The 24,234-nt window shown below is 37.0% G+C and overlaps 1 protein-coding gene across 3 annotated transcripts in view; it reads right to left on the bottom strand.

The window, feature by feature from the left end:
* Positions 1-24,222, bottom strand: part of CAMKMT (calmodulin-lysine N-methyltransferase) — a 216,710-nt gene extending 192,488 nt beyond the window's left edge. For all 3 annotated transcript variants that reach the window (XR_013949333.1, XM_080587258.1, XM_080587259.1), the window contains exons 1-3: positions 24,091-24,222; positions 17,437-17,603; positions 8,734-8,798 (exon numbers count right to left, since the gene is read on the bottom strand). Coding sequence is in view for 2 of the 3 variants with exons in the window: in XM_080587258.1 (XP_080443384.1) it covers positions 8,734-8,798; positions 17,437-17,603; positions 24,091-24,189 (331 nt within the window). In the remaining variant the exon portion in view is untranslated. The remainder of the gene's footprint in view (positions 1-8,733; positions 8,799-17,436; positions 17,604-24,090) is intronic.
* Between the last annotated feature and the right edge of the window lie 12 nt (positions 24,223-24,234).

Below are 24,234 nucleotides of genomic sequence, written 5' to 3'. Positions count from 1 at the left end.
CTGTGCTAGGTTGTGCTCTGTTCTAGACAATGGAAGAAATATGCTTATTAAATTAGCAATCTATCAACTTAGGAAGCCCAGGATGCTTATCAGGCTTCAGAGTATAAAAAATAATGAATTGGAAGAAGTCTGGAAAGAAAATAAAAAATTTAAGGGAACAAATACCAGTTACTGCACTCAGGTAAGAACCATGAGCTACATAAACGCACAACTGGGAATAACTGATCCCTTTTGAGGAGGATCAGGATTTTACAACAGGTCAAAAGCTCAACAAGAGTCAGCAAAGTCATGCTGTTGTAAAAGAGGAAAATACAATATTGAGATTACAGGCTGTAGAACACAAAATCACCTGCTTTACTTAGCATTATGAAGGTCTCAGCTGGACTGTTGCATCTGGTTTTGACAAATACTCTTCAAGAAAGATACAAAGCAGATGTACAGATTGTAAAGAAAAGTCAGAATCTAGCAAAAAAAAATGCAGCTCAAGAAAAAAACGACAGCATTTGGATTGCTTAATGTAAGGAAGAGAAGATATAGGCAAGGCCATGTGATGACCTAAAATACCTACAAAGCTATTACAAAAGAAAATTTCGTAAGTACTCATTACACAGAGTCAATTAGCAAAAAAATAAAAATAAAAATGTTATGCTTTAACAAAAAGATTACCATTAGATACTAGGGGATATGGGAGATCGTTTCTAACAGCAAGAAGAGTATATGTGAAATCTCCATCACCAGAACAACTGTGTTCTGCTTCTTAGTTTTATGGGACAGTCACCCATGTTTTTTGCAGATCTATTGAAAAATACAAGGCTGACTCTGGCTGTTAGTGCAAATATGCAGTAGTATAAGTATTCCTCTTACATTTTCCATTTACCAAACCACTTGTATAAAGGGGCTCTTTTAATCCACCCAGTTTACCAAAAATAATTCTTCAGATTTCTGGAATAATGCCTCGTCCACGTCTTTCCATATTTCTGAAAATACTTTGAAAAACTATGATTTTTATTTAACCGTACTAGACTAAATAAGACTATCTAATTTGTCAAGCTAAGTACATGAATAATAGTTATACACTGGATTTTCAACTGGTGACTGCTATGTAGATCAGTTTTCACTTTTCAGTCAGAACCATTGTCAGACAAAAAAATTCAGATAGATATGTTTTTCACCAAAGGTTTCAAATTCCAGAAACTTTGTACTCAAAACAGTTTTGTTTGAATGCAATTCTGTGAATTCACACTGAATTAAGTTGAAACATTTCACCCCAAACTTTTCAAAACAAGACACTGGAGTTCATGTATTTCAACATGATTTTTTTTCAATGAAATACAGTGCGACTGTTTACAAGTTATCTAAAAACAAACCATGAAACCAAACCAACCAACAAAAAAAAAGGTGCAAGTTATTTATATCATTACAGCTACATTTGTACAGAACAAATGAAGAACAGGGACTGTCCTTGCTACCTCCACACTACAGCCACTGATGAGTCTGTATCACAATACAGAGAAACATCCAATCACGTCTGTGAGGAAGGTACATCAGCAACTTTGTGTGGTAATGTATAGAAGTTATCTACCCAAGGATGTACTCCAATCAGAGCATGTCTTGAGCATATTCTGCACCTCATGTCTGTAGTTTTGTGAAGACCAGCACTGAAATGATGTCTAGAACACAGCAAGTAAAAGGACTGGTGAAAACAAAAAGAACATACACTAAGAAACACCAGTGTTCCACACAAACCACAACAACCTACTATGCAGCAAGCTAAATGAAACCAATTCACAACTATTTATTTAAATAATGCTAAAATTTGAGTTTTTTAAAGAGTAAGCTACAATGCATTAAAAGAGTAAGCTTAATTATTAACATTGTACATCTAAAGAGATACTTACCATTGTTATCCTACTCTATCTCAATTAAAAACATGATTAAGATAAGTTATCTAACATAAAAGTAAAACCCCTGAAATTAATTAAAATAATTCATACACTTCTCCTTCTACCAATCTAATTAAGGATGTTATAACCCATCTTCAACTTCTTTTAATTAATTTAAACAGAAAGATCCAACTTGTCATGATAATTCATTTAACATACATGGAATACTTTCAAAATGCTTCAGATTACAGAAGGTCAACACCAGTGAGTAAAGGCAGACTGTGCCAACAATTTTTATAAAGACTAAGATAACAGATCTGATGCAAAAACCCATCTAACACAAAATCAGGGTGCCAAGGCAAAAAACATTGCTCAGCAACACAGAAAAGCAACTGAAGTTACCCTAACACATCCTTATTTTTCACCAAAAGGCTGTCATTGGAATGTCCTGAACAGGTGAACCAGTCATTATGAAAGCTTCAAACTGACCAAGGAAGAAACAGGGTACTCGGAAGAGCTCACGGGGCTTCTTTACCTCCTACTTCTCCAAGCTGCTTCCATGCTTATAAGCATAGGAACAGAACGAGATGATGTTGGAATACGTTGTAGAAAAAAAGTATTTTTTAAAGAAAACAGATCCCTGGTGACAGTTCTGATTATTCTTTTCTCAGACAGGCACTTCATAAACAGAAGATTTTAATGACTGGGGAAAAGAAGAGGATTGCAGGACGGTACCTAAAACAGGCAAATCATTGACATTCCAAAAGAGAACAGTTTCGTAAAAATGGTAGCAAGAGTAATTTAAGAGGTACCTGCTTCTCCCCATATACTTATTTTCTGCTCCATTCCATAGGCTTTATGCCAGTTATGTCAATGTGACTGCTTGGGATGATGCTGTAACCTGAACCAGTGAAGTGAATTGGATGGGGGAAGGGAGGGAGGAAACAGTTGTTTTTTCTTAACCCTGATCATGAAATGTTTTATTTAAAAGGAAGCAGCATAGTGAATAGTAAATTGTAGGTATCATAAATATGATATTTCATTCAAAACGACATGTATCGTTGCTATCCAAACCTTCTTCCAGTCAATTTATTTTTTGCTGAAGACTTTTTCAAGAGGGTGTGAGATTCTGACATGGTAAACAATATCAAACTGCCACACAGATGGAACGAGAGAAGACTCAGAAGACGAGTGGCAGTTTTTTGAGGTGAGAATACCTAGTGAGGCATAGAGAGGCAGGAAGCATATCCAAGTCAGTACGCTTTTCACCACAGAAAACAAGAAGTTTCCTCTTGGAAGAAAAAAAAAACAAAACACCACAGAAAGGAAATTTCCACAGCAGCACCTGAAAAATGCATTCTGCTCCCTCGTTGAGTCTAAGTAATGTTGCATGAAATACAGGAGCACCTCTGCTGTGATAAAAGATGCCATCCTATGCTTTTCCCTAGGTAGCTTGATGGCATCTTTCTTTCCAGGCACGATAAATCAGTAGCTGCCAGAATCTGTCCATAGAGGAGCTCAAATATCTTTGAGTCACCCTGTGAGGGCTGTGAAGACACGAGTAGGTCTCTGAACACATTCTCATACACTACTGCTGGGAAAGATGACATCCTCTATTGCTAGGTATTTGAGAAGAAAGAAGGAAAAATTATTTGTTTAAAAGCAGGTTTTTTAGTTAGGTAAAAGTTTTGGGAACGAGAAGTTACACAGCAGTCTTAAATAAACATAGCTTTAAAATGAATATAACCTGAAAGAAAAAAAAAAAAAAAAAAGAAAACTAGAATGAGAAAATTCATTTTGTTCAATGTTTCCCTGAGATTTATTTTTTTTAAATTGGACCTAAAATTTAAAAAAAAATCTTTTTTCCTAGTTCTCTTGTTTCCTTGTTATTTTCTTGAAAAATATGCTATGTAGGGACAAAACTATTCTCCAATTTAGCCAGCACATTCAAAAACCCAAATTTCTCCAACATAAACCTTTTTCTTTTTGAAACTGAAATTTCTAAATGTAAAGCTAGTGCAAACAAAAACAGTTCAGAAGATGGCGAGTAGGTGTTTTGTAATAAAAGCTATATCCAGACACTGTTTTCAGCAAACTGCAACATGTTCCTGAAGAAAAATACTTTTTTTTAATTAAAAAAAAGTGAATATGTAAATCTGTATTTTTTCTGGATTTCACATTGTCTGCCTAGTTTTCCTGCACAAACAGAGGCAACAGAATTTAAAGCTATCCTGTTCCCATCCCCCCAAAATTGAGAGCTTGTCTTCACAGGATCCATTTGATCACAGGAACAGCAACTTTGTAATAAGTGTCAGGGTAGCTCTGTAACTGCAGCACCCTCTGCTGCTTTTTTAGTTCCAAAACATGTAATTGTACACTCCACTAAGTAGAAAATGAAATGAGTATGTATTGAACATGTTTCTTGCAATGGTTACATTATTAACTAATGCTATGTGTAGTTTATAAGATTTTTTTTTTTTTACTATTCCATATGGTATATATACACGTGCAATTTTATACTACATGAGCACTCTGGAATATCTTGTTTCTGGGTTGACATCAGGTAGATACTAGACAACAACTCCAAACTATGTTTTATTTCACTGCTTAAAATTCTGCTTTACAGTCATTGTAGCTTTCTCAGAATTGTGGCAATTAGCAAAGAGGATTATATTTTGGCCCTTAATCATTTCACTTATATCCTCTCAAATTACATGTATAACTACACAAACATTTCTCCCACTACAAAAAGACAGGGGAAGGTGATAATTCACAACAGCTCATTCTTGCAGAATTTCCCTTGCCTTTTGGACAGTCTTTTGCAGAAGAGATTTTCTGCAAGGATGAGCATGGCATGTGGCTCCCCAAGCCAGCTGATGCTATCCCACAATGACACCACTGAGCCTTCTGCCTGGGATCCATCAGTTCTTTTAAAGGAGTGTCTTATGACTAGAGATGGTCTCAGGATGTACCATCTTTTTAACAGATGGCATACTGTTCTCTAAAATGAACACACCAATCTCTTCCTCTGTCCCAGCCTTCTTTTCCTTGCTTCCTGTTCATGCACAGAATTAAAGCTGAATGAAGTGCATTTAGCATTGCATCCTGTCTGTGTGGAGAATTCATTCAGAGTTTTCACATGCAAACTGCTCTCTCACAAAAGATGAGCAGAATAGATATCCAAAAATTTTCATGTTTTTCAGGAAAGTAATTTGTAGTGTGAATTTTTATTTGTGGCAGCAATCCTACAATGAAAAGGCATCTTTGGAAATATTTTTGAAAAAGACTGAATGTAAGGATAAGTACCAAGTTTGAATAACTTTGTGCAGAAGCAATTTTTGGAGTTAAAACTTGGGAGACCCACAATACACCATTTACAGCTACTGCAGCTGGCTGCATTTTTGCCCTGAAGTCTTAGTGGTGTAAGGCAGCACTGTCATAAAGCAGTTGCAAGTACTCCTCAAAAGCTGCTTATTGATATTTTATATAATGCTGCCAGCTAGTGGCACATCTGGTACTGAGTTTGTGTGTACTGGGAGTGTAGAGAAAGCGATATTAACTAGAATTTGCTCTACCACTCTTCTTTTGATAGGGTATGGTTATGTGGCCATAGGTAGAAAGATCAAAAAGCAAAAAAACAAGACCACAGAAATGCTCTCTGAGGAGCTTGTTTTAATACAAGGTCCTTAGTAGTATTACTAGAAGAACTAACCAACCAAACAAAGTCATGTTATTTGAAACAAATGATTCTGGTTTCAAATGTTGGAATAGGAATCATGTTTCAGTTTTTACAAAATCTTATCTGTTTAACACAATTATTTCATGATCTAGTAACCTCTCGCAAAACATTATCTTCCTGATGAATACTGAGTATAGTAGCCAAAGCAAACACGCAAAACACTAAAATATTTAACTATTTTCTGATAACTCGGTCCAAATCATTTAAGTGACGTTTAGTGCCCAATAAGTTATGACTATGCAGGGTACCCTAAAAGAACATTAAAGTTTGTAATTACTCAATAGATCCCCTCACAGAGCATGAGACTGTTGATAGGACTGATAACATGCTCAATACTGGAGAGCTCCATTAGTACTAGGTGTTAGAAGATATGATTTAATAATGTTACATGTAAAGAAAAAAAAAAGATTTTTTTTAGGGTAGACTATCACATGATAATATAAAATTTGTAAATAACACTATAGCACTTGTTTAAAAAAAAACTAGCTTTAGAAATATAAGAATTGTAGTTACTCTTAGGGATAAAAGGAGGCAGGATTATTACTTTCCATTTCCACTGTGGGTTATCACCAAAAGAGACAAGAAATACAAATATATATATAAAGAGCCAATTCAGATGACAGGATGATGGGAGTGCGCACAAATTCAACCAGGTATGATCCAAATAAAGCAGCTCAGTAACTCATGGTTGGGAACTTTACTATGATGGTATGATACACAGCAGTTCTGGCTCAAATACTGGGCACCTTTACCCCATAAAGGCAGTAGTACACTCCAAGCGGGTATTTTGTCAGAATGCTGTCAGAAGATAACTATTTTACAGTTACCCTAATAGAGTGTAATCAAAAGTGCTTAGTAAAATGGGCATAAATCAGTAATATGCACATCAATACAGAGAGTCACAGACATTTAAAAACAAGGAAGCAGTGAATTTGAAAATGACTTTGCAAACACTGCCTACAATAGCACAGCATGAACTCTTGAAGTAATACTAAATCCAAAGGGACAAATGTGAATCTTTGTGCATACAGAGAAACAGTAAGGAGAACTACAAATGTCATATTACTTCTGTGTTAGGCTGGTGTTGTGCCTATTAGAGTAGTAAGTCTTGTTCTACTATCTGCAATCAATAAGTAGCTGAAATACCGGAAAAGGTTAATAGAAAAGCCGACAGCACATCTAACAACAGAAAAGCATATCAAACTTTAGCACAGCAATTTACTTGTGTTAGCAAGGAAATTTATATGGATTGATCACAATCTAAGTACTTACACAAAGAACAAAGATTAAGAAAGCACGTTACAGTGTTTAATAAAGTACAAAATCTTGTTCCAGTATGTGGGTGTTAATATTAAAGCACTTTTGACATTAAAAAAATAGGATCTTCTCTGCTGTTCAAACTAAATACTTGAGTATTTAATGAACATTAATAGTATTTTTTTCTTTCCTCTCATTGCCCCCTCCACTGTCAGGTTTGGACTTTTTTCTTATTTTTTCCCCTCATTGAGTAAAGCTTATGAATAATAAAGTAAATGGTTATAAAAGTCTCTCTAGCTTCCTATTCAGAGAATCTACAACATCAAATCTCTTCAAACGCCTCCTGTAATTTAAGCAAAACATTTTCTTCCAGATCTTAAACGTCTTAAATTTAAATATTTTCATTATCTACCTCATGATGGCTACACCTATACCTGATGTCAGTCATAATTATAAATGTGAATTTTCTTTCTCAGCCCTATTCATTTGGGATATTAGTATATTACTTACATAAAATTTTCATTCCAAAACCAGACAAAAACATCCCTGTTTGGCAACAGTGAAAGAAAACATCCAAACACATTTTGTGGCAGAACCATGCAACTACCTCCAATGTTGAGAGCTGAATGGAAGCCAGCAAATTTTAAAAGGAAAGCACATGGTTTATGATTTTTTTTTTTCCTTTGGAAGACAAAAGTTTCTTCAGTAAATTGACCTTTTTGCTAATGAAAAGCCCATGTTTATTGAAACAGCTTTGGAATACAAAGACTGGAGTTTTGAGATGAAATACTCATATTTCTGAACAGTTTTATCTTATACCTTTGACAGGGATGAAGAGATATCTGCACTTTTCTTGAATATTTGGCAACCTTAGAGACATGCCCCATGCTCCCCCCCCGGTTTAATCTGCAAGCTTGCTTGTTTGAAAACAACCAACCCTTCCTGAGAAATAAGGCAGAAATTATCAAATAAAAATTCAATGTATATCTGTAAATGTAAATTATATTTACATTAATTATATGTAATTACTCACTACATAAAAATACTTAATTATTTTAGCTTGGCTTCTTTCTTGTGATCTACCATAATTTTATAATTAAAGTCCATTAACAGCATAGAACATTTTAATAAGTATACTGAAGAAGAGCCATACCGGATCAGACACTGAAGGTCCACTTAAGGCTCATCTTGTCTAAGATTAATGTGGTCAGTAGCTGATGCTTAGAGAAGAGTGCAAGATCAGGACAAACATATCATTGTACTGCCCCATTAATTCTCATACTGTCCAGCACTTCCTGAACCATAACTGATGCCTTTACACTCAATAGCCACAGGGAATTTTTCTTCTACAATTTTTCTCCTCTGCTTTTAGAACCCATGTGATATACTAGGAGCCAAAACATTTTGTGGGGAGGAATTTCACAACTTGATTAGGTGCTTTCTTTTGGTTTTCTCTGGCTTAAGTCTGCCCTCTGTAAGCCAGAAGTATCATTATATGTTTCCCATGTTCTCACACTGTTCCTCAGATATCTGCTGCTGGCCATTGGCCACGACAAATCAACGGGCTAAACTAATATTTTGTCCAACCCGTTTCAGTTGCTCTGATGTTCCCACTGCAGTCACAGAACCAAAACCAACCTGCACTGGGAAGATGGAAGAGTGTATGCACACAAACAACTGTGCTATATAAAACAATGCAAAGTGTTTAGCTAGGTAGATGTGTATACCTGGTAACAGTAAGAGTGTTTCTCAGGTAAATGAAATGGTTGCTGATGGCTCATACAATAATAATTTATATTGGTACAGTTAGGCTTCTGTCAACATAGTACTGTATTTAAATAAACAATGACTTACAGACATTCCCTGTGTTGTCAAAGCTTGTAAGAACATCTTTAACATTTAAGAGTCCATCGTGAAATCTAGAAGAAAACACAAACAGTGACTTACCAACATATAAGCAATCAAAAAAAAAAAAAGGCTTCCCTCTTCAGAAAAGAGGTTCACTGCATGTGTCCATTTCTCACAAACCCCTTTCACAGACAACAAACGGGTACTGTTGCAGCCACTGAGGGCACAACACGAAGACAATCAGGAGCCTTCAAAGTTCCACCACTATAATTCATTAACTAAGAAAATGTTTCTCCAAAACTAATATTTTCTTTATCAAAATTAAAATATTTCCAAACAGCATCAGGTTTGACACAGTTGTGGAAACCACATATAGGAAAGGAAGAATTTTGGTAAAGAGATTTTTTTGAAGAGGAAAAACAAAAGAATATTTTTGAAAGCAGCAGTACACACATTCCTATTTTCTCCCAGAAAAGTCAAGAACATTTCATTTAATTATGTGAACAATAAAACCAGTTAATGTGTTCAGTGAATTGCATTCTCTTCGGTTTTATATTTGTATAATTAAAGTAAAATATTCAAAACTGAGGAAATTAAATTATCATACTATTATAAAATCATATTGTTATGATTTTCACATATCACCTTCAAAATTTAGAACACAATGAGAAAATCACTCACAATTTGCAGAAGAAAAGTGCATTAAAGTTGAACAAATGTTTGCTTATGAATCATGTAAATGCTATAGACATGCTAGCTGGACTCACACAAACAAAAACAAAACAAAAAAAAGAAGAAAGTAAAACTATTTTTTTTTTTTTTTTTTAACTATTTCAAACCAATTTAGGGCCAAAACAAGCAAATAAAAATCAGGAAGTCTTACACTTCACAACAGTTAGATCACACAATTGTTTCATAAATGCACTTAAATTTCTAAAAATAATTCAGCAAGGCAGTAAAAAACAAAAATGCAGTCTTTTAATAAGATTTCAAATATAGCTTCTTCCAGGGCCATTTGGGATCATACCAATTTTCAACAATTTAAGAGTGAAGAAATCCAGCACCTCTAACGTTTTCAAATTTAATGCTCATTCTCTAAGCTTTTCATTCCTTAATATTATTGTAAGAATGGGGGATAAAAATCTAACTTTTTATTAATATGAAACTGTATATGGCAAAAAGACATTTCTAACATGTTAAATGACAAATTATGAGAAGTACAAAACGGCAACTTGGCTAATTCTTAAAAAATAAAAATAAAAATGAAGAAAAACAATGAAGCCAACAGAAACTGAAATGAGGTCATAAACAAGGGCAAGAAAAATTATGAAAGATATTACAAGCAACATTCACCTGTAGATCAGAGCTTTTCTCCCAGCTACCTAAAACCAAGCCAAAAATACATTCCTAAACTGTACTAGAGGGTGGAAGTCTACAGGAATTTTCATGGCTCATCTGAACAAAGAATTCACTTTTTCCTTCTTTTATTTTTCTTTGGCAAGTTTGTTTTCAATCAGATTAGCCTACTGATGCAACAGAGTTAATCCAAGGGAAGTGACAGGAGAGTGAACAGGATCAGTAGTCCTGCTAACTGCAGAGCTGCCCTTTGAACTGTCCCCTGCTGGCTCTTCAGCATCCTACTAACTCCATAACCATGCATACTTCTGACAAAGTCAGGGTCTCTCAGACAGCTGTGAATGTCTTCTCCCTAAATGAATGCAAGACTGGGGGGAAAAGGAAAAGATCCGGGGAAAGCAAAAGAAATATATTAATCTTTGTTGGCATGTAGATTAGTCCTGTAACAATAAACTGATTTATTTTTTTTGCCTATATAGTTCATATATTAAAGAGATATCAAAAAGTCTACGAGTTAAGCGAATAGAGGCAAGGAAGAACAACTTCTGGTACACTCGACTTTCATTAAAGAGCTTCCTCTGATTATAAAGCATTCTTTCCATGATTAAAAATCAATACACACACAAATTTCAAACATATTCCAACATTTATTATTCAGTGGCCAAAAGCTTGTGGCATCCAAGCACAGACATAATACAGCCTAATATTTGCTGTCTTGGCCAGTGGAAGCATTTCGCACAGGCCACCTGCAATATTCAAAGTCTCTTCCTCTCCTTCTCTGTCTTGGCAGCCTCTTTCTTGCTTTCACAGAAACAGTTCATGGCAAGCACATATGTGAGCCATAATTTAACGATGAGACGGATCCAGCATTGCTCTGAGGGACTTCCTTCTCCTCAGTCCCACTCCACACTCATCCTAAAAGCAGTCAGTCTTTAACACCTGCTTCCGTAAGTCTGATCAGTTTATGAAACCTTCACTGAACAAAAGCAAGGAGCAAGCTCAAACATCTAGGATGAGAGGAGTAGCCGTTATCTCAGCACTCACTTCTCATTTACTCCAAAAATCACACCTCAGGCAGGTGTGATTTTTGGCACTTATTGCCATTATGGACTACTGTAAGACTTCTCCAAGTGAGTAACAATGAACCTTCCCAACTCTTTTCCATCACAAATGGGACTTGCAGCCTAAAAAGTACATGCATCTGTAAAAACAGGTAATCTCTAACTCCAAGTTCTGCCATAAATATCACACCACTCGGTCCCATTCCTAAAAAACAGTTTCTAGCTTGGGATCCACTGCTCTGCATACACCACCCCAGCAGTTCCATAGCTGCTGCTGCTTCGCTGCTTCATCCCATCAGCTGCTCCTCCATTAACTAGCCCAGAAAAATTGTGATCTAATACACATCACATCTCATTTCTATGAATGCCTGTCATAATCACAGCTTTCAACAGCACGTCTTACAAGCTGTGCATGAAGCATTTGTAAATGTCATGTGCACCAAATTATGAAAGTCAAGAAAAGGAATCACAAGAGTTTGTGGTTAAATCCCAGCCCCAAAACTCCTATAAGTTTCCACCATTATCCAAAAACACAGAAGAACATTAGTACTGAGCACTTTGGAATATGTTATGAGCATTGTACAGTTCAAGCAGAAAAGTTCAAAGCTATAGTTGCTGAGATCAACAAAGCTTTTTGTACTTCAGACAAGCGTAGGTAAGCATCATGGACAAAGGATTTCAGCTCAGTGTGGTTAATCTGATCTACAGTGTTCTTATGATAAGTCTTCGAGGAACAGTATGCAAAAATTTCTATGGTGGAGGCAGTAAGTCACAGAAGACAAACCAAAGGATGGTGAACGAATTTAACTCATGTTTCTCCTGATATGAAGTAAAGCGAAATTCCTTACTTTGGACTATGAACAAAGTTAAGTCACAGAGAGAGGGGGGAAGAAATATTTTTAAAATATGTTAACGTTTCTTCCTCTCCAGTTCAGTGGCAGACTTTTACATATAGGTGAAGGCAGTAGAACGAAGACAATCAATTCTTCAATAGCTCCCTATTAAGGTACGCTTTCCATCTAATCGTTATGAAACAAAAGTGGTTTTTTTTCTTCCTTTATATTATTCTTCAACAGAATGAGGAAAAATAATACGAAACTTAAACAAAATTACAAACACTAAGTAGACCCCATATAATACCTGGGCGGGGTGGGGGGGGAAAACAATACATCACCGTCTATTACTAAACTGGATACAAAGTAAACTACAATAATTGTGGAAAATGAAAGACAGGATAAGGATAAAATAGTTACTGCTAAGGGTACTTTACAAAAAAGGTAGCATGGTCACACCATCAATTGTCACTGCAGTCCAGTTAAGAGACTCAGAACTATATACAAATTTTGTTATCTAATTCACTGCTTTTTCTGTGCCGGAGCATAGAAAAACAAGACAAACTCCTTTTTCGCTCCAGTTCAAGATCTCAGCTTAATATGGTAAGAATAATCGAAACAACAGCTTCTTTATCTACAAATTCTTTTTAAAAATACACAAGTGTTAGGCAGTATGATGGAACAGTCTTAACTCAATCAGGGATAGAGGTACTTTGCAAATCAATTTCTCTCTTTCTTCAATTTCTTCCTGCTGCAACCAAGCATTTATGCTGCTAAATGCATACACTGTCTCTTAGCATGAAATAAATGGAACAAGCAATTTTATCATATCTTCACAAACTGTCCTTAAGGGGTAGGCAACATTCCTTGAAATCAGTTTCCCTTCACTTTCTGCTTATCCCTAAAAAAAAACTATCCATTAAAACTTCAAAATGTTTGTAGCAGAAATATCCTACAGGATTATCCAATGGAATTCAATCCTAAACCATCTTCTAACATATCACTTGCCACAGACAAATAACATGCTTCTCATTACTAAACCAAAGGTCTAGAATAACCTAATAATTTCTTTCTTTTTTTATCATATTCAGAATAAAGGCATGACATCTTGCAAAGAACGCTTTACACTCTTTACAAAGATTTAAACCTTCCTGTAAGCCACTGGCATTGTTCTTTTCAGTTCTGCATTTTAGTAGTTGAAAAACCGAATTACTGATCAATGGAAAATATTTTACCACAAAAAACTTACTTTTTCTCTGATTGCTTAAAATAAGCCTACAATTTTAAAGCAAACCCATATCCTGAAATAGAAAATGTAAAAATATATTTACTGCTCATTTTTTAAACTCTAATAAAAGAACAATTTTCCTGTCTAAAAGACAGACAGCATCGCCACAGTTAGACGCTACATCTTTATGATCTGTAATCATTTCATTGCTAAAACTATTTGTACAAAATTTAAATTTAGAAGCACATTCGTGATTAAGAAGGGTTTATATATGCAAGGTTAAATAAACAAAACACTTTAAAATAACTCTAATTACTATATCTTCCTATCACCAAGAAAACAACTATTTAGTACATGCACAGTTTTTGAACAAAGTGAAATACTCCCAAAGTTAAGAACTTAAAACTTTATGTTTCTCTTCCAGCTTTGTTTTTGAATAAAAACACATTTCTCATAAAGAAAAGATCCAGAATAGCAGATAATATCTGTGATGAAAGATAACTTTTTCCACCTCACGCTTGCAACAAACATCTCTCAAAATGGCGTTTTTATTTTTCATCCTCAGCCTAGATTACCTTGGTTATCCCAATCTGAATGTGAAAACTGCAGCAAGATTCCAGCTTGGACTGAAGATGAGTAAATTCTCCCTGTTAGACTGCCATAAGCATTCAGCCTGATGCCCAGTCTGACTTCCTATCAGTTAAGGGATTTATTTCTTAACTAACATTAATTGCGAACAACACCAAGCAATGCCATGTATGTAGCCACCCAACTCATATAATCAAGACATGGATGTAACATGTAAGAACATCAAACACATTAGCAATCCAAATAAGACTAATCAAATGGTACTCTGAATTACAGTACAAGTTATTTCATTTTGACGCTACTTTTCACTATTAACAAGAACACTCAACAGATGCTGCTTTTCACAATGCAAAACTACTTTGAAGTACCTCAGTACTGAGAGCACCCTGTACAAACCGTAAGGGAACACCTTCCACCAGGTACTGTGAATCAACATTTCATTAAGCACACTAGAGACTGCTGTTTAAATAGATGGGTTATGTGGGTGGATTTTTAAAATGACTCAACAATGTTGTCACCTTAAGGATCTAGTCAAAATCTAGTCAATCACGTAAATCCAGCTTAATTTTTTTAAGCAAAATTTGCCTTATATTGGGTGCTTCTGGCTTCCTGCTTTGGAAGACTTCTTACAAAAATGATTCTAAAATGAACTAGTGACAGAAAAGCACGGTATAAGACAAAGGTGAATCCAATCTGAATTGAGATAGAAAAATATCATCTCATTAAAACAAGCTGTTCTGAGAAATTCAGAAAGTCACGCACATGACTTGTAGCTCCGATTGAAGCCTAACAAACTGATCCCAAAGTCCCTCTAGAATAGTAATTCCAGCTAGGTCATAGCATATCTGAATACACAATTTGATCAGTTTTGATAGCCCTTGAACTGATATAGCTTGACCTTTAGACTTTTTGCCAAAAGCCACTACCAACCTTATGAACTTTCTGAGGTATTTAGTCTTGTCAAGATATTAGTTGACAACCCTTTTAACATCCAACATATGCAATAGGCTTTCCCAATAAGATGTTAATGCATGAGGAAAACATATGTAGATGAAAATTCAAAAGCACTTTTGTCAAGATCTTAGAGGGGTCATAGCAACATTTTTTTCCTGACAAAAAGATGTATGAAAAGGTTCTCCTACTCAAGCACCCTGTTCTGGATTTACCTGACTGATGTTCTTGTTATCATTAATTATATGTTAATAAAACATTCTTGTATCTTCTTGAAATTATTTCTATTAATGAAAATTATAATTAATATTTTGCCAATAGGAGGAGAAAAAATGAATGAAAAACTGTCAGACATGCAGACATGCAGAGGATCCTTAGGTTTCCAAGATAAATTTAGTTCTCAAAAATCCAAGAATGCTGACTCCAACATTTATCTTCTAAACACACCAGTTACTGCAAGAACTGTTAATCTGCTATGTATGTTGAACCGTTTTGTTTACCTTCTTAAATTACATGCTTTTGCAGAAGCATTGAAGAAACTTTATATGATACAGACTAATGGTAAACTGGATTTTGTTGCAGCTATTTATGCTTTAGCAAAATACAAAGCGAGCATTTCTACCTTCACCACCCTTCAATATTTTGAAATAGTAAGTATATGCTATCCATTATCACTGGTTCAATATATAGAGAAAATATTTTAATACACAAGTGTAAGAGTACATAATTTCTGAACAGTATTCCTAAACGATCACTATGATTACCATTTTTAGAGACTGAGCATCCTCTAGAAATGAATAAAATATAAGTAAAAAATAAAAATGTGGGTCTCCAACAGGAAACAATTTTCCTATTACCCTCAGTATACATTTTTTAAAACCAAATGTGACCTTGCTCCAGCACAGAAACTGTGCATTCCTATTGGCAAAGATCAGACGAATATAAAAAGTAAAAAGAAAATCCCTGTACTTAGTAATACAGTGTACATTGATCACCAATAATAAAGCCATATATAAACAAACATGCCTGTTTGCAATCTACAACTTGAGCTGTGTCCTATCATCAATGAAGGTACTCTTAGTCAAAATAAAATAAAATAAAATAAATAAAAAAATAATAGAAAGACGACATGGGAAGTAATGGAAACAGAATTGCGCAGATATCACATATGACAGCAAGATCAGCCTGACATTCTCTCCACTTTTGTAGTGCCAGCACAGCAGAACCTTAGCTTGCCTCCTATCTTAAAATTCCTGTAAACAATAAATCAAGAAATGACACAATGTTGCACATCATGGCAGTGAACTACGGAGACTGAATGAAGAAGTTAAAGACCACAGCCTAAAGGACTGCAGACTTGCTCAGCCTAAATTCTACCGAACATTTCCTACTACCAGAGTGTCTCTAAAGACCTAAAACCAGGGAACACAGAGACTGCACGAGGAGGTTAGGTAGACTGTGAGCGTCTGGCTGAATCCATAGCATTACCCACCAGTTCACTGCAAAAGTCCATATGCAGAAGAAAGACCATACCTACTTCTCTTACAACTAGGCAGTGCTTTCAAATGGAAAGTTTTTCTTTTGAAGACTTTTCGCATCATTAAGTGTAAGCATGGAAAAATGGAATATTAAATCTTTGTAAAGCTTTAAACAATTTCAGATGTGACTTTACGCCCAGCTGCAAATTTAAGACAACCTGCATGCAGAGTTGGTTTTTTTGTGCCTGTTTTTTGTTTATAAACTTGCAAAAGTGTCAGAGTTAATGGTGGTCACTTGTTTGTGTCAAATCTTAGTTTCTAAGATTGATTTTAATTTAAAGGTCCCAATTAAATTAAATTTTCCATGAGTCAGGCTCTCCAGAATATCCTTTACTGTGCAGAGAATGCAAAATCCTACACAGTCAGCAGGGCTAATCAGAAGCTGCAGACGAAGTATCGATTCAGGGATGCTTCAGCTACTGTTGAGGCAAAAGCAAGTTATAGATATGTACAAAACTGAACACAGAAAAGGAGACAAAAGCAAAAGAGAAGGAAAACATAATAATGAATGGACAGCTATAAAATCCTAAGGCTACTGAGAACTCACACTTCCTTCAGTTTTTTGTTGTTGTTGTTCTGTGTTTTTTTTTAATACAAACCTCTTCATTTTTCTATCTGCTCTGACATAAAACATATTTTTTCATTACATATAAACGTTTTCTTTAGAAAGAGGAATTCTTATATTCTCTTGTTTTACCAATTGGCTTCCAAATTATCGCTGGAGCTTTACCAAAACTAGATCGCTACCAAAAATCTTTCAGAACTTCACGAATAACATCATGTCGCTAGACTTTTTAAATTAAAATTGCAGGTTAATTTGTTCATTTTTTATCTCCTATCTGTATTTATCTGTATCAGAAAAATGTCAAAACAGAAAGCTATTGGAAATATTAAATATGTGCCCGTATCTGCATTCTGTTATAGCTACAATCACCAGAATCAAGCTCTGGCAATTCAGTGAAATTTACTGGGGAAAAAAGCAAACAAACAACAACAAACAGGCAACCTGCTTACTGCAACAAACAACTAAAAATAACATCTAACAGTTTATTTGGAAACTATGCTCTAGTTATATAAAACCCTGGAAAAATGACAAATGAGTTTTATATTCAAGTCCTGTATATGATCTTAAGAAGTACTTAAATGATGGTTACCTTAAGGACACGCTATACTCAGGATAAAAGACGCTTTTATACTGAACCCAGGTCCCAGTTTCCTCTTCAGTATTCTGGTCTTCTACTGAAAAGAGATTGAACGATGCGAACCTTCTCACAGACACTTGTTGGAGATGCACATCTTTCAAGTGCTTTTTCTTCAGAACCTTTGAAATGAAGAACAAATTAAACATTAAGAACAAAACTTTCAAGTAAAGAACAAACACAGGTTTATTTAACTGAACAGGCAAGTCTGGCATCAACCATAATTGCCACGCTGTTAGCTAATACCTATGAGTAACTCGTCCAAGTATGTCAAGCCGGAGAAAAATAACAGTGGTATTCATGATAGGGGTCAAGAGAATGGTCTATGAATGTATTATGTCTCAAGAACTGTAAAGCATATGTACTGTGTTCACAAATAAACAAAGTTGTTTTTTTTAACTCCCACTCCAGCAAACCCATGCCGGAATTGGAAAGGCACACTGAGCCCTTTCCTATCCTCACATCATCACCACAATGAAACTATCACAGACTGAGCTGTGCTCTCAGTCTCTGCAGATCCAAAAAAAAAAAAAAAAAAGCAACAACATCTTCCACAGAATTTAAATGACAGCCTCAAAACATGATCCTCAGGTGCCCTAGTGCTGCTTTTGCCAGGTAAACTACTTCCTAGCTTAGCAGCCTGCTGCCGCACACTTCCAGAATTGCTGACACACTTGCCAGAGTTGAGCAGCTTGCTGCCTGCCGCAGGTTCCAGACTTTCAGATGCCACAACTGCACGTTTGTTCCCTTACCAGAGCCCTGTAAGGGTACTGATACCTTAACCAACCTTTGTACAAGCCCCGTACACACTGACAGCACCAAGTTCAGCACTAAGATACCAAAGAACTCAAGGCAGCAGCAAAGAGAGAACGTGGCCATTTACATCTTTTGCAAGAGCTATATGATTGAAACACTTGCTCAAAAAAGTGACGATGTGGGCTGGTGTCTGACACATCCTGCTGCACTCACCCTTGTCTTCCAGGAGCGAGGTAACAGCTCCTCCGTATGGGAAACCCCTGCACCCAGGCTGTTCAGGCTGTGCCACCGCACAGAAGACAACTAGACTTTTTTGTGCCACAGAAAAAGGCTAATTCTTTCGGTTGGTGATGTGGAAGGAGAAGAGAGATGTCCTGGGTGCAAGTTCTTCCTCCTAGCATTGGACAAAGTGCATAAATAATTGTCACTGCGTTTGTAAAATCAAGGTGCAGAAGCAGTGGACAATGATGAAGAATGGAGCAGAAAAAAAAAATCATCGCTAGAGATGGGGAGAGCTACATGGGACAGCTCTATTACATAGGAACATGCCACACTTTACAGGTTTTAGCCAACGAGAGCTAAACCTGAGGTCAAAGAAGTAGCTCTCCAGATTTATGAATCTTGAAGTGGAAGCTTTGCATACTGAATGCCTACAAGAAAATAACAGGTCAGTGATTTTCTTTTTTTGCTGCGCCCAACCTTTGTCAACCGTGCTTTAAGTGGCAAGGCACTCATATCCAACAGCCTTACAATTTGGTGCCATGACCTATTATTTTGCAGAATACTTGGAAGTACTACATATGGGAGCAGAACAATTGTATTTGCTATGCTGTTAGTTTCTAATGGTAGGTCTGATGCACCCGGCTTATTGCTTTGGGATCTATTTTCATCGGCAGGTCCCAGCATATGAAAGGCACAGGCATTTTTATCAAAATATTAAAAATGACTGTGTGCTGTCCACACTATTTCTTCTACTTGTATAGCACATGGGAAAAATATGCACACGAAGAAAATCACGAAGACATCAAAACAGGCGAACCAAATTAAAAGACTACCAGAATTAAGGCCTTCATGTAATAGTGGCATGCCCAGAAACAAAACAGACCATCCTGACAACTAAAGAAAACCACCAAGACCTAATTTTTAGAAGAGAATGCTGTTCTGGGGCTTTCTTAAAGAAGAGATAAGTCATTACGAACATGCAAAAAAATCTGACAGTGACAACATTTTTCTGTTTTCTTTTTTTTGTTGTTGTTCTGCAGAGGTATCTTCAAGCCACTCTGTAAAATGCGTTCTCTGGGATTAGAGAAAATCTCATGAGCTTTCGAGTCCTCAAAAGAACATGTTTCTCTCAGCCTCAAATTAAAATTAAGTGGTCCAAGATTTGAAAATTATAACAGGAGGTCAAATCTTCTAAAAACCTAAATATAACTGAGAAAACAGAGCACAAAGGAAGAATGTGTTGCATTATTTATATGTAACTCTGCATTCTTACATTAGGATCAAAGTATTTTTTCTTAGCTCCTAAAAGCATCACAATTTTGTTACAAGCTACAAAGACAGGCTGCTGCTACAGCATAATCCACTAACAACAGCAACAAGAAAAAAAGGTGGCAAACCTAGCTAATGTTAGAACAATATTTTGAAAAGGGTGAAAGATAGTCCTGTCTAATTTCATGATGCCCTTCCAGTGAACTGGAATCTCTCCAATTTCCTGCACGCTGCCACTCTAAATGAGTCTCTCCCAGGGACCTATCAAACCAGCACCTGATACCAAAGCAAGGTAAAGGCTTCTCAGCAGAACAGACACATCTCTACGCTTTTGTGATGGCAAAGTAGAACTATGGTATGGAAGGCATTGCCAGACACCACTGTTCTTTGGCTGGGACCTGGGACCTCTTCATCCCCTCCCTCATTAACTTTGAGCTGAGTTTCTCCACATTTGTTTCCTAAAATTCCAGGAGCCTTGTTTCCCTTTCTTTGATATCTTCTTTCCTTATAGAGAGGCTCTGCCCTCTGCACAAGATCTTTACAGGTGTACGCAAGTATTGAACTTGTACACGGGTCATACATACAGAAATTAACTACATAAATAAGAAAAGTTGACTTTCTATAACGAAAGATGCTCACCTATCAATTACCTGCCCTAAAAACAAGGGCAACAAACCAAATAGTGCAAGCTCACTTCTACCCTGTGTTTTTCCCTCTCCCAAATTTGCACATTTTTCCCTCTCTAACATCATCTAGCAATAGGGAATTTTAAGGCAAGCAAGGATTGTTCTCTATTTACCAGAAAAACTGCAGTAAACCAGGATTAGAGGACCACATATACACAACTTGAAAAATAAAAAAATACAAAAGATGGCCATCCATTCCTCCTACTTAATTAGAAAACAAATGACATGCACAAAAATATGCAAAGGATGCCATCCAGAAGCTTAACAGCTTGTAATTAACCAAAACAATCTGAGACCCAAAGCTCAGTAGTATTCTACTACTGTAACTGCCAAGTCATTTCGCCTATCTGCCAACTTTTTACCTGTAGTAGAATGAAGCCAGAAACACAGTCAACTCTTAGTTAAATACAGGTGTGTTTTTTTTCCAGGTTACAGATTAAGCTCTCTTGCAAATCTTCAAACTAAAGCATGGATTGACTCATGCTTAGGCACTGCAAGCTTCAGACTCAAATGGAATCAAACCCAATAACCCTCCAGGGTTGCTCAAGCAGCCCACTGCTGCCTGTCATGCTGTACGAGCTGATGGCCCACTGCATGGTTCAATGGGCACGCTGTACTTCCAAAAGAAAAACAAAAAGCAACAGCTAACTGGTAACAAGATCCTCCAACACCTTTGGGCTCCCTAAATTCATGAGATACTGAAGAAAACAATGGAGTTGGCTGGACACAGAGACAGGGGTTGTGACCAAAGGTGAACCCAAACGCTAGAGCTCAAGAGATCCAGAATGAATCCAGGATATAAAACTGGAACAAAACAGAACAGTGAAAGAGCCGTATATGTAAAGGCAGAACAGTATTATTTCATTCAGTCCTGAGCAGCAGTTATTAGTCATTATCTCGGGGAATGTGGAAAGTACATTTTTAAAATTCCAAACATAAATGAGCCAATGATATGAGTAGAAAAGAACTATTTTGGTAGGATATTCCTAGAATTTCTGTAAGTGATCACCATTCAAATGCTTCTAAAAGAATTAAAAAAAAAAAAAAAAAGAGAGAGACTAAAAAAAGACTGTTTGCTCAGCTGGAACTCCCACCCTCACCCAAGAATACTAGACGTTTTCCAGTATTGGTTGTTGAGAATATTTCCAAATAGACGTTGGTAAACTAGTAAATGCATCACTGACTCTCAGACATAAAGCTCCTCTAAAGAGGCATTTCCATTTAAAGTTTCAATTATATTTAACGTGTATAAATAGGGCATGAAAAAAACGTCCTTCATTCTTCATTAAAGCACAAGACATTAAAAAAAAAAAAAAAAAGCTAAACTGTACCAAACTGTACCACTTCAGAAAGTTGCTAGACTACCATAGATCTCAATTACACTGCCCCTGGTAATTAACCACAATATTTAGATCATATTTAGGACACCCTATAAAGGCTAAAGATATTTGATCTCTTTTAAAAAATAAAAATAAAAACACAGGCAATCAGCTGAAATTCACTGTATTTCTTGTACCTCCTTGCGTATGGCCTAGCAGCACTAAAAGCCAAATTCAATTACAGCTGGTGTGGTATAAACTCCACTCAGCTCTACGGCACTGACTGGACCAGGGTGTTTTCCATATGCCATAAAGTTTCAATGTAATTAGCTACAGTGTAAGCTGTATCTATACCATCCCTAAATCGTCAGGATTGTGCACTGTTTGGTTCTACAAGTAGTTTGTTTACCAAACCGTTTAATTCAACTGCAAACAATTTACAAACTCAAGACTAACAAAAACATGGAAGATCAGGAGCGCAGGCACCATTCACAGAGACAGGAGTGTAAGAGAAGAAAAATTGTTTCTCAAGTTCAGTGCAGCCCAAAAAAGGCCACTATCCTCACTTCAGCTAATATTTTTCAATTTTGGAAACTAAAGTGCATTAGCAGGTGAGCAAGGCTCCTATGAGAAGAAAGGAGGGCTGTGAGAAGAAGAGCAAGAGGAAAGTAACATGCAAGATAAATACTTTAAACTTGGAGATTTCAGGGAAGTTTTCAGTAAACTTTCTATAGGAAGCAAGTGTACGTCTAGGGAGCAACTTAGCACATGCCTATTTCTCCAAATTCCCTGCTAAAGACTACAGACTGATTACTGCTATCAATTGCATAGACTGGCAGAGTTCAAAAGCAGCCTTAGAAACTTTACTCATCATTTATAATGCAGACCACACGTGTACCTTACCTCAGCATTCTGTTTAACTAAAAATATCTTCCTTGATTCCGACAAGTGAAGTTTAAAAATATTGCTAAACTTCAAACTCAGTATATATAAAACATTTTATTGATTTAAAAAAAAAAAAAAAAGCAGGTAATTATGCAAACCCCTAGTTCCTTATGCTAGCTTCATAGGATACCTGATTAAAGGGCTTTTTTCTTAATTAAATCAGCGAGCAGGCACTCAAGCATCCTTACCATAGCAAATCAATTTGCGTACCCACTGAATGAAAGCAAATTCAATATATAAACACACCACAGAACTGATTTCAAGTAAGGTGTTATTATAAGCGGTATGAAAAGCACTTTTAAAAGCTCTGTAAGAAACACGTTGACAGTGCTCCTTTAAAGATGGATATAAAGGCAGGTTGATACCTCCTTCCAGTCCACAGATAGACCTAAACATCACTATAGTAAAGAGCACAGAACTGATTTTTACTTTGGATGTACCAGTAAGATTAAATTGATCCTTGCTCATTGTACCATATAAAAATCAACAGAAAAGCTAAAGAACATTAAAAAAAAAAAAAAGAGTGCAGAGGAAAAGGTCACAGATGCACGTAGTTGATGCAGAAACAGAAACCTTCTCCCCAAACACCTACATACACCTCCACACACCCATCCTCTTGTTATGAAAAGTTCCTTATGATTTTAAGGGACAGGGATATGCCAAGGTGATAGACTGAAAACAAATAAAAGCGTATTGCTTTAGCACATCACAAAAAGAAGTTTGTCCAGATGAACAGGAATTTACAATCCCAAACAACAGGCCGAGAACCTGCCGCTACTGCGCCTTCACAGGGAGAGCTCGCCATGGGCTCCATTTGCATGAGGCCGAGTGTTTAAGTTAGGGACATAAATGTCACATCCAGTAGCAACAAACAAACAGACTGAGATCTTTAAGTTTTCATGCACATGATCTATAGAGGAATCATTTTCAACGTACAGCCTCGCCCTTCTCTTAAGGGGTTCAAGAAAGCACTGAAGGCTGTGGCTGACAGGCTGCTCTTCACCAAGAGCACTGAGGTGACCACTTGCTGCTCCGTTCTCCTCAGCATCTCCCACCCATCGCCCCTTCCAGGCAGGACCGCACTGCTGGGCAGGCCAGCATCAGGTGAAACACAATGTTCAGCGCACCCAGCTGGACCGCTCCCCACTTCCTCGTGCTGCTGCGTGACAGTCAGAGGGCAGGGTGTCAGCGGGCAGGAATTCACTAAGAGCTGTGACAACCAAGTCCAGCAGCACCGGCAAGTGTCAAACCACGACCTAAAAATCCCAAGCTACCCACCCCAAAATCCCCAAATCCTAACCCGTACCCTCAGCGTGCCGCCCCCCTCCCCGGGCAGGGCGGGGACCGCTTTCCTCAGAGCCCCGCCGCCATCCCGGCGGCACGGCTCCCCCCCGCCCGCGGGCTCCCCCTACCTGTCCGAGCAGCCGCCAGCGGGCTCTCGCCGCTCCCTCACCGGTCACTTCTCGCCTGCCCGCGGCGGGGCGGCACGGGGAGCTGGCAGGCTCGGCCATGCAGCGCCAGGGAGCGGCCGGGGCCGGGAGGGCGACAGAGAGGCG

The sequence above is a fragment of the Anser brachyrhynchus genome, assembly GCF_964034855.1.
Source record: "Anser brachyrhynchus genome assembly, chromosome: 3".
Lineage (NCBI taxonomy): Eukaryota > Metazoa > Chordata > Aves > Anseriformes > Anatidae > Anser > Anser brachyrhynchus.
Note: the sequence above shows the minus strand (reverse complement) of the source record. Positions and strands in the feature narration are given on the sequence as shown.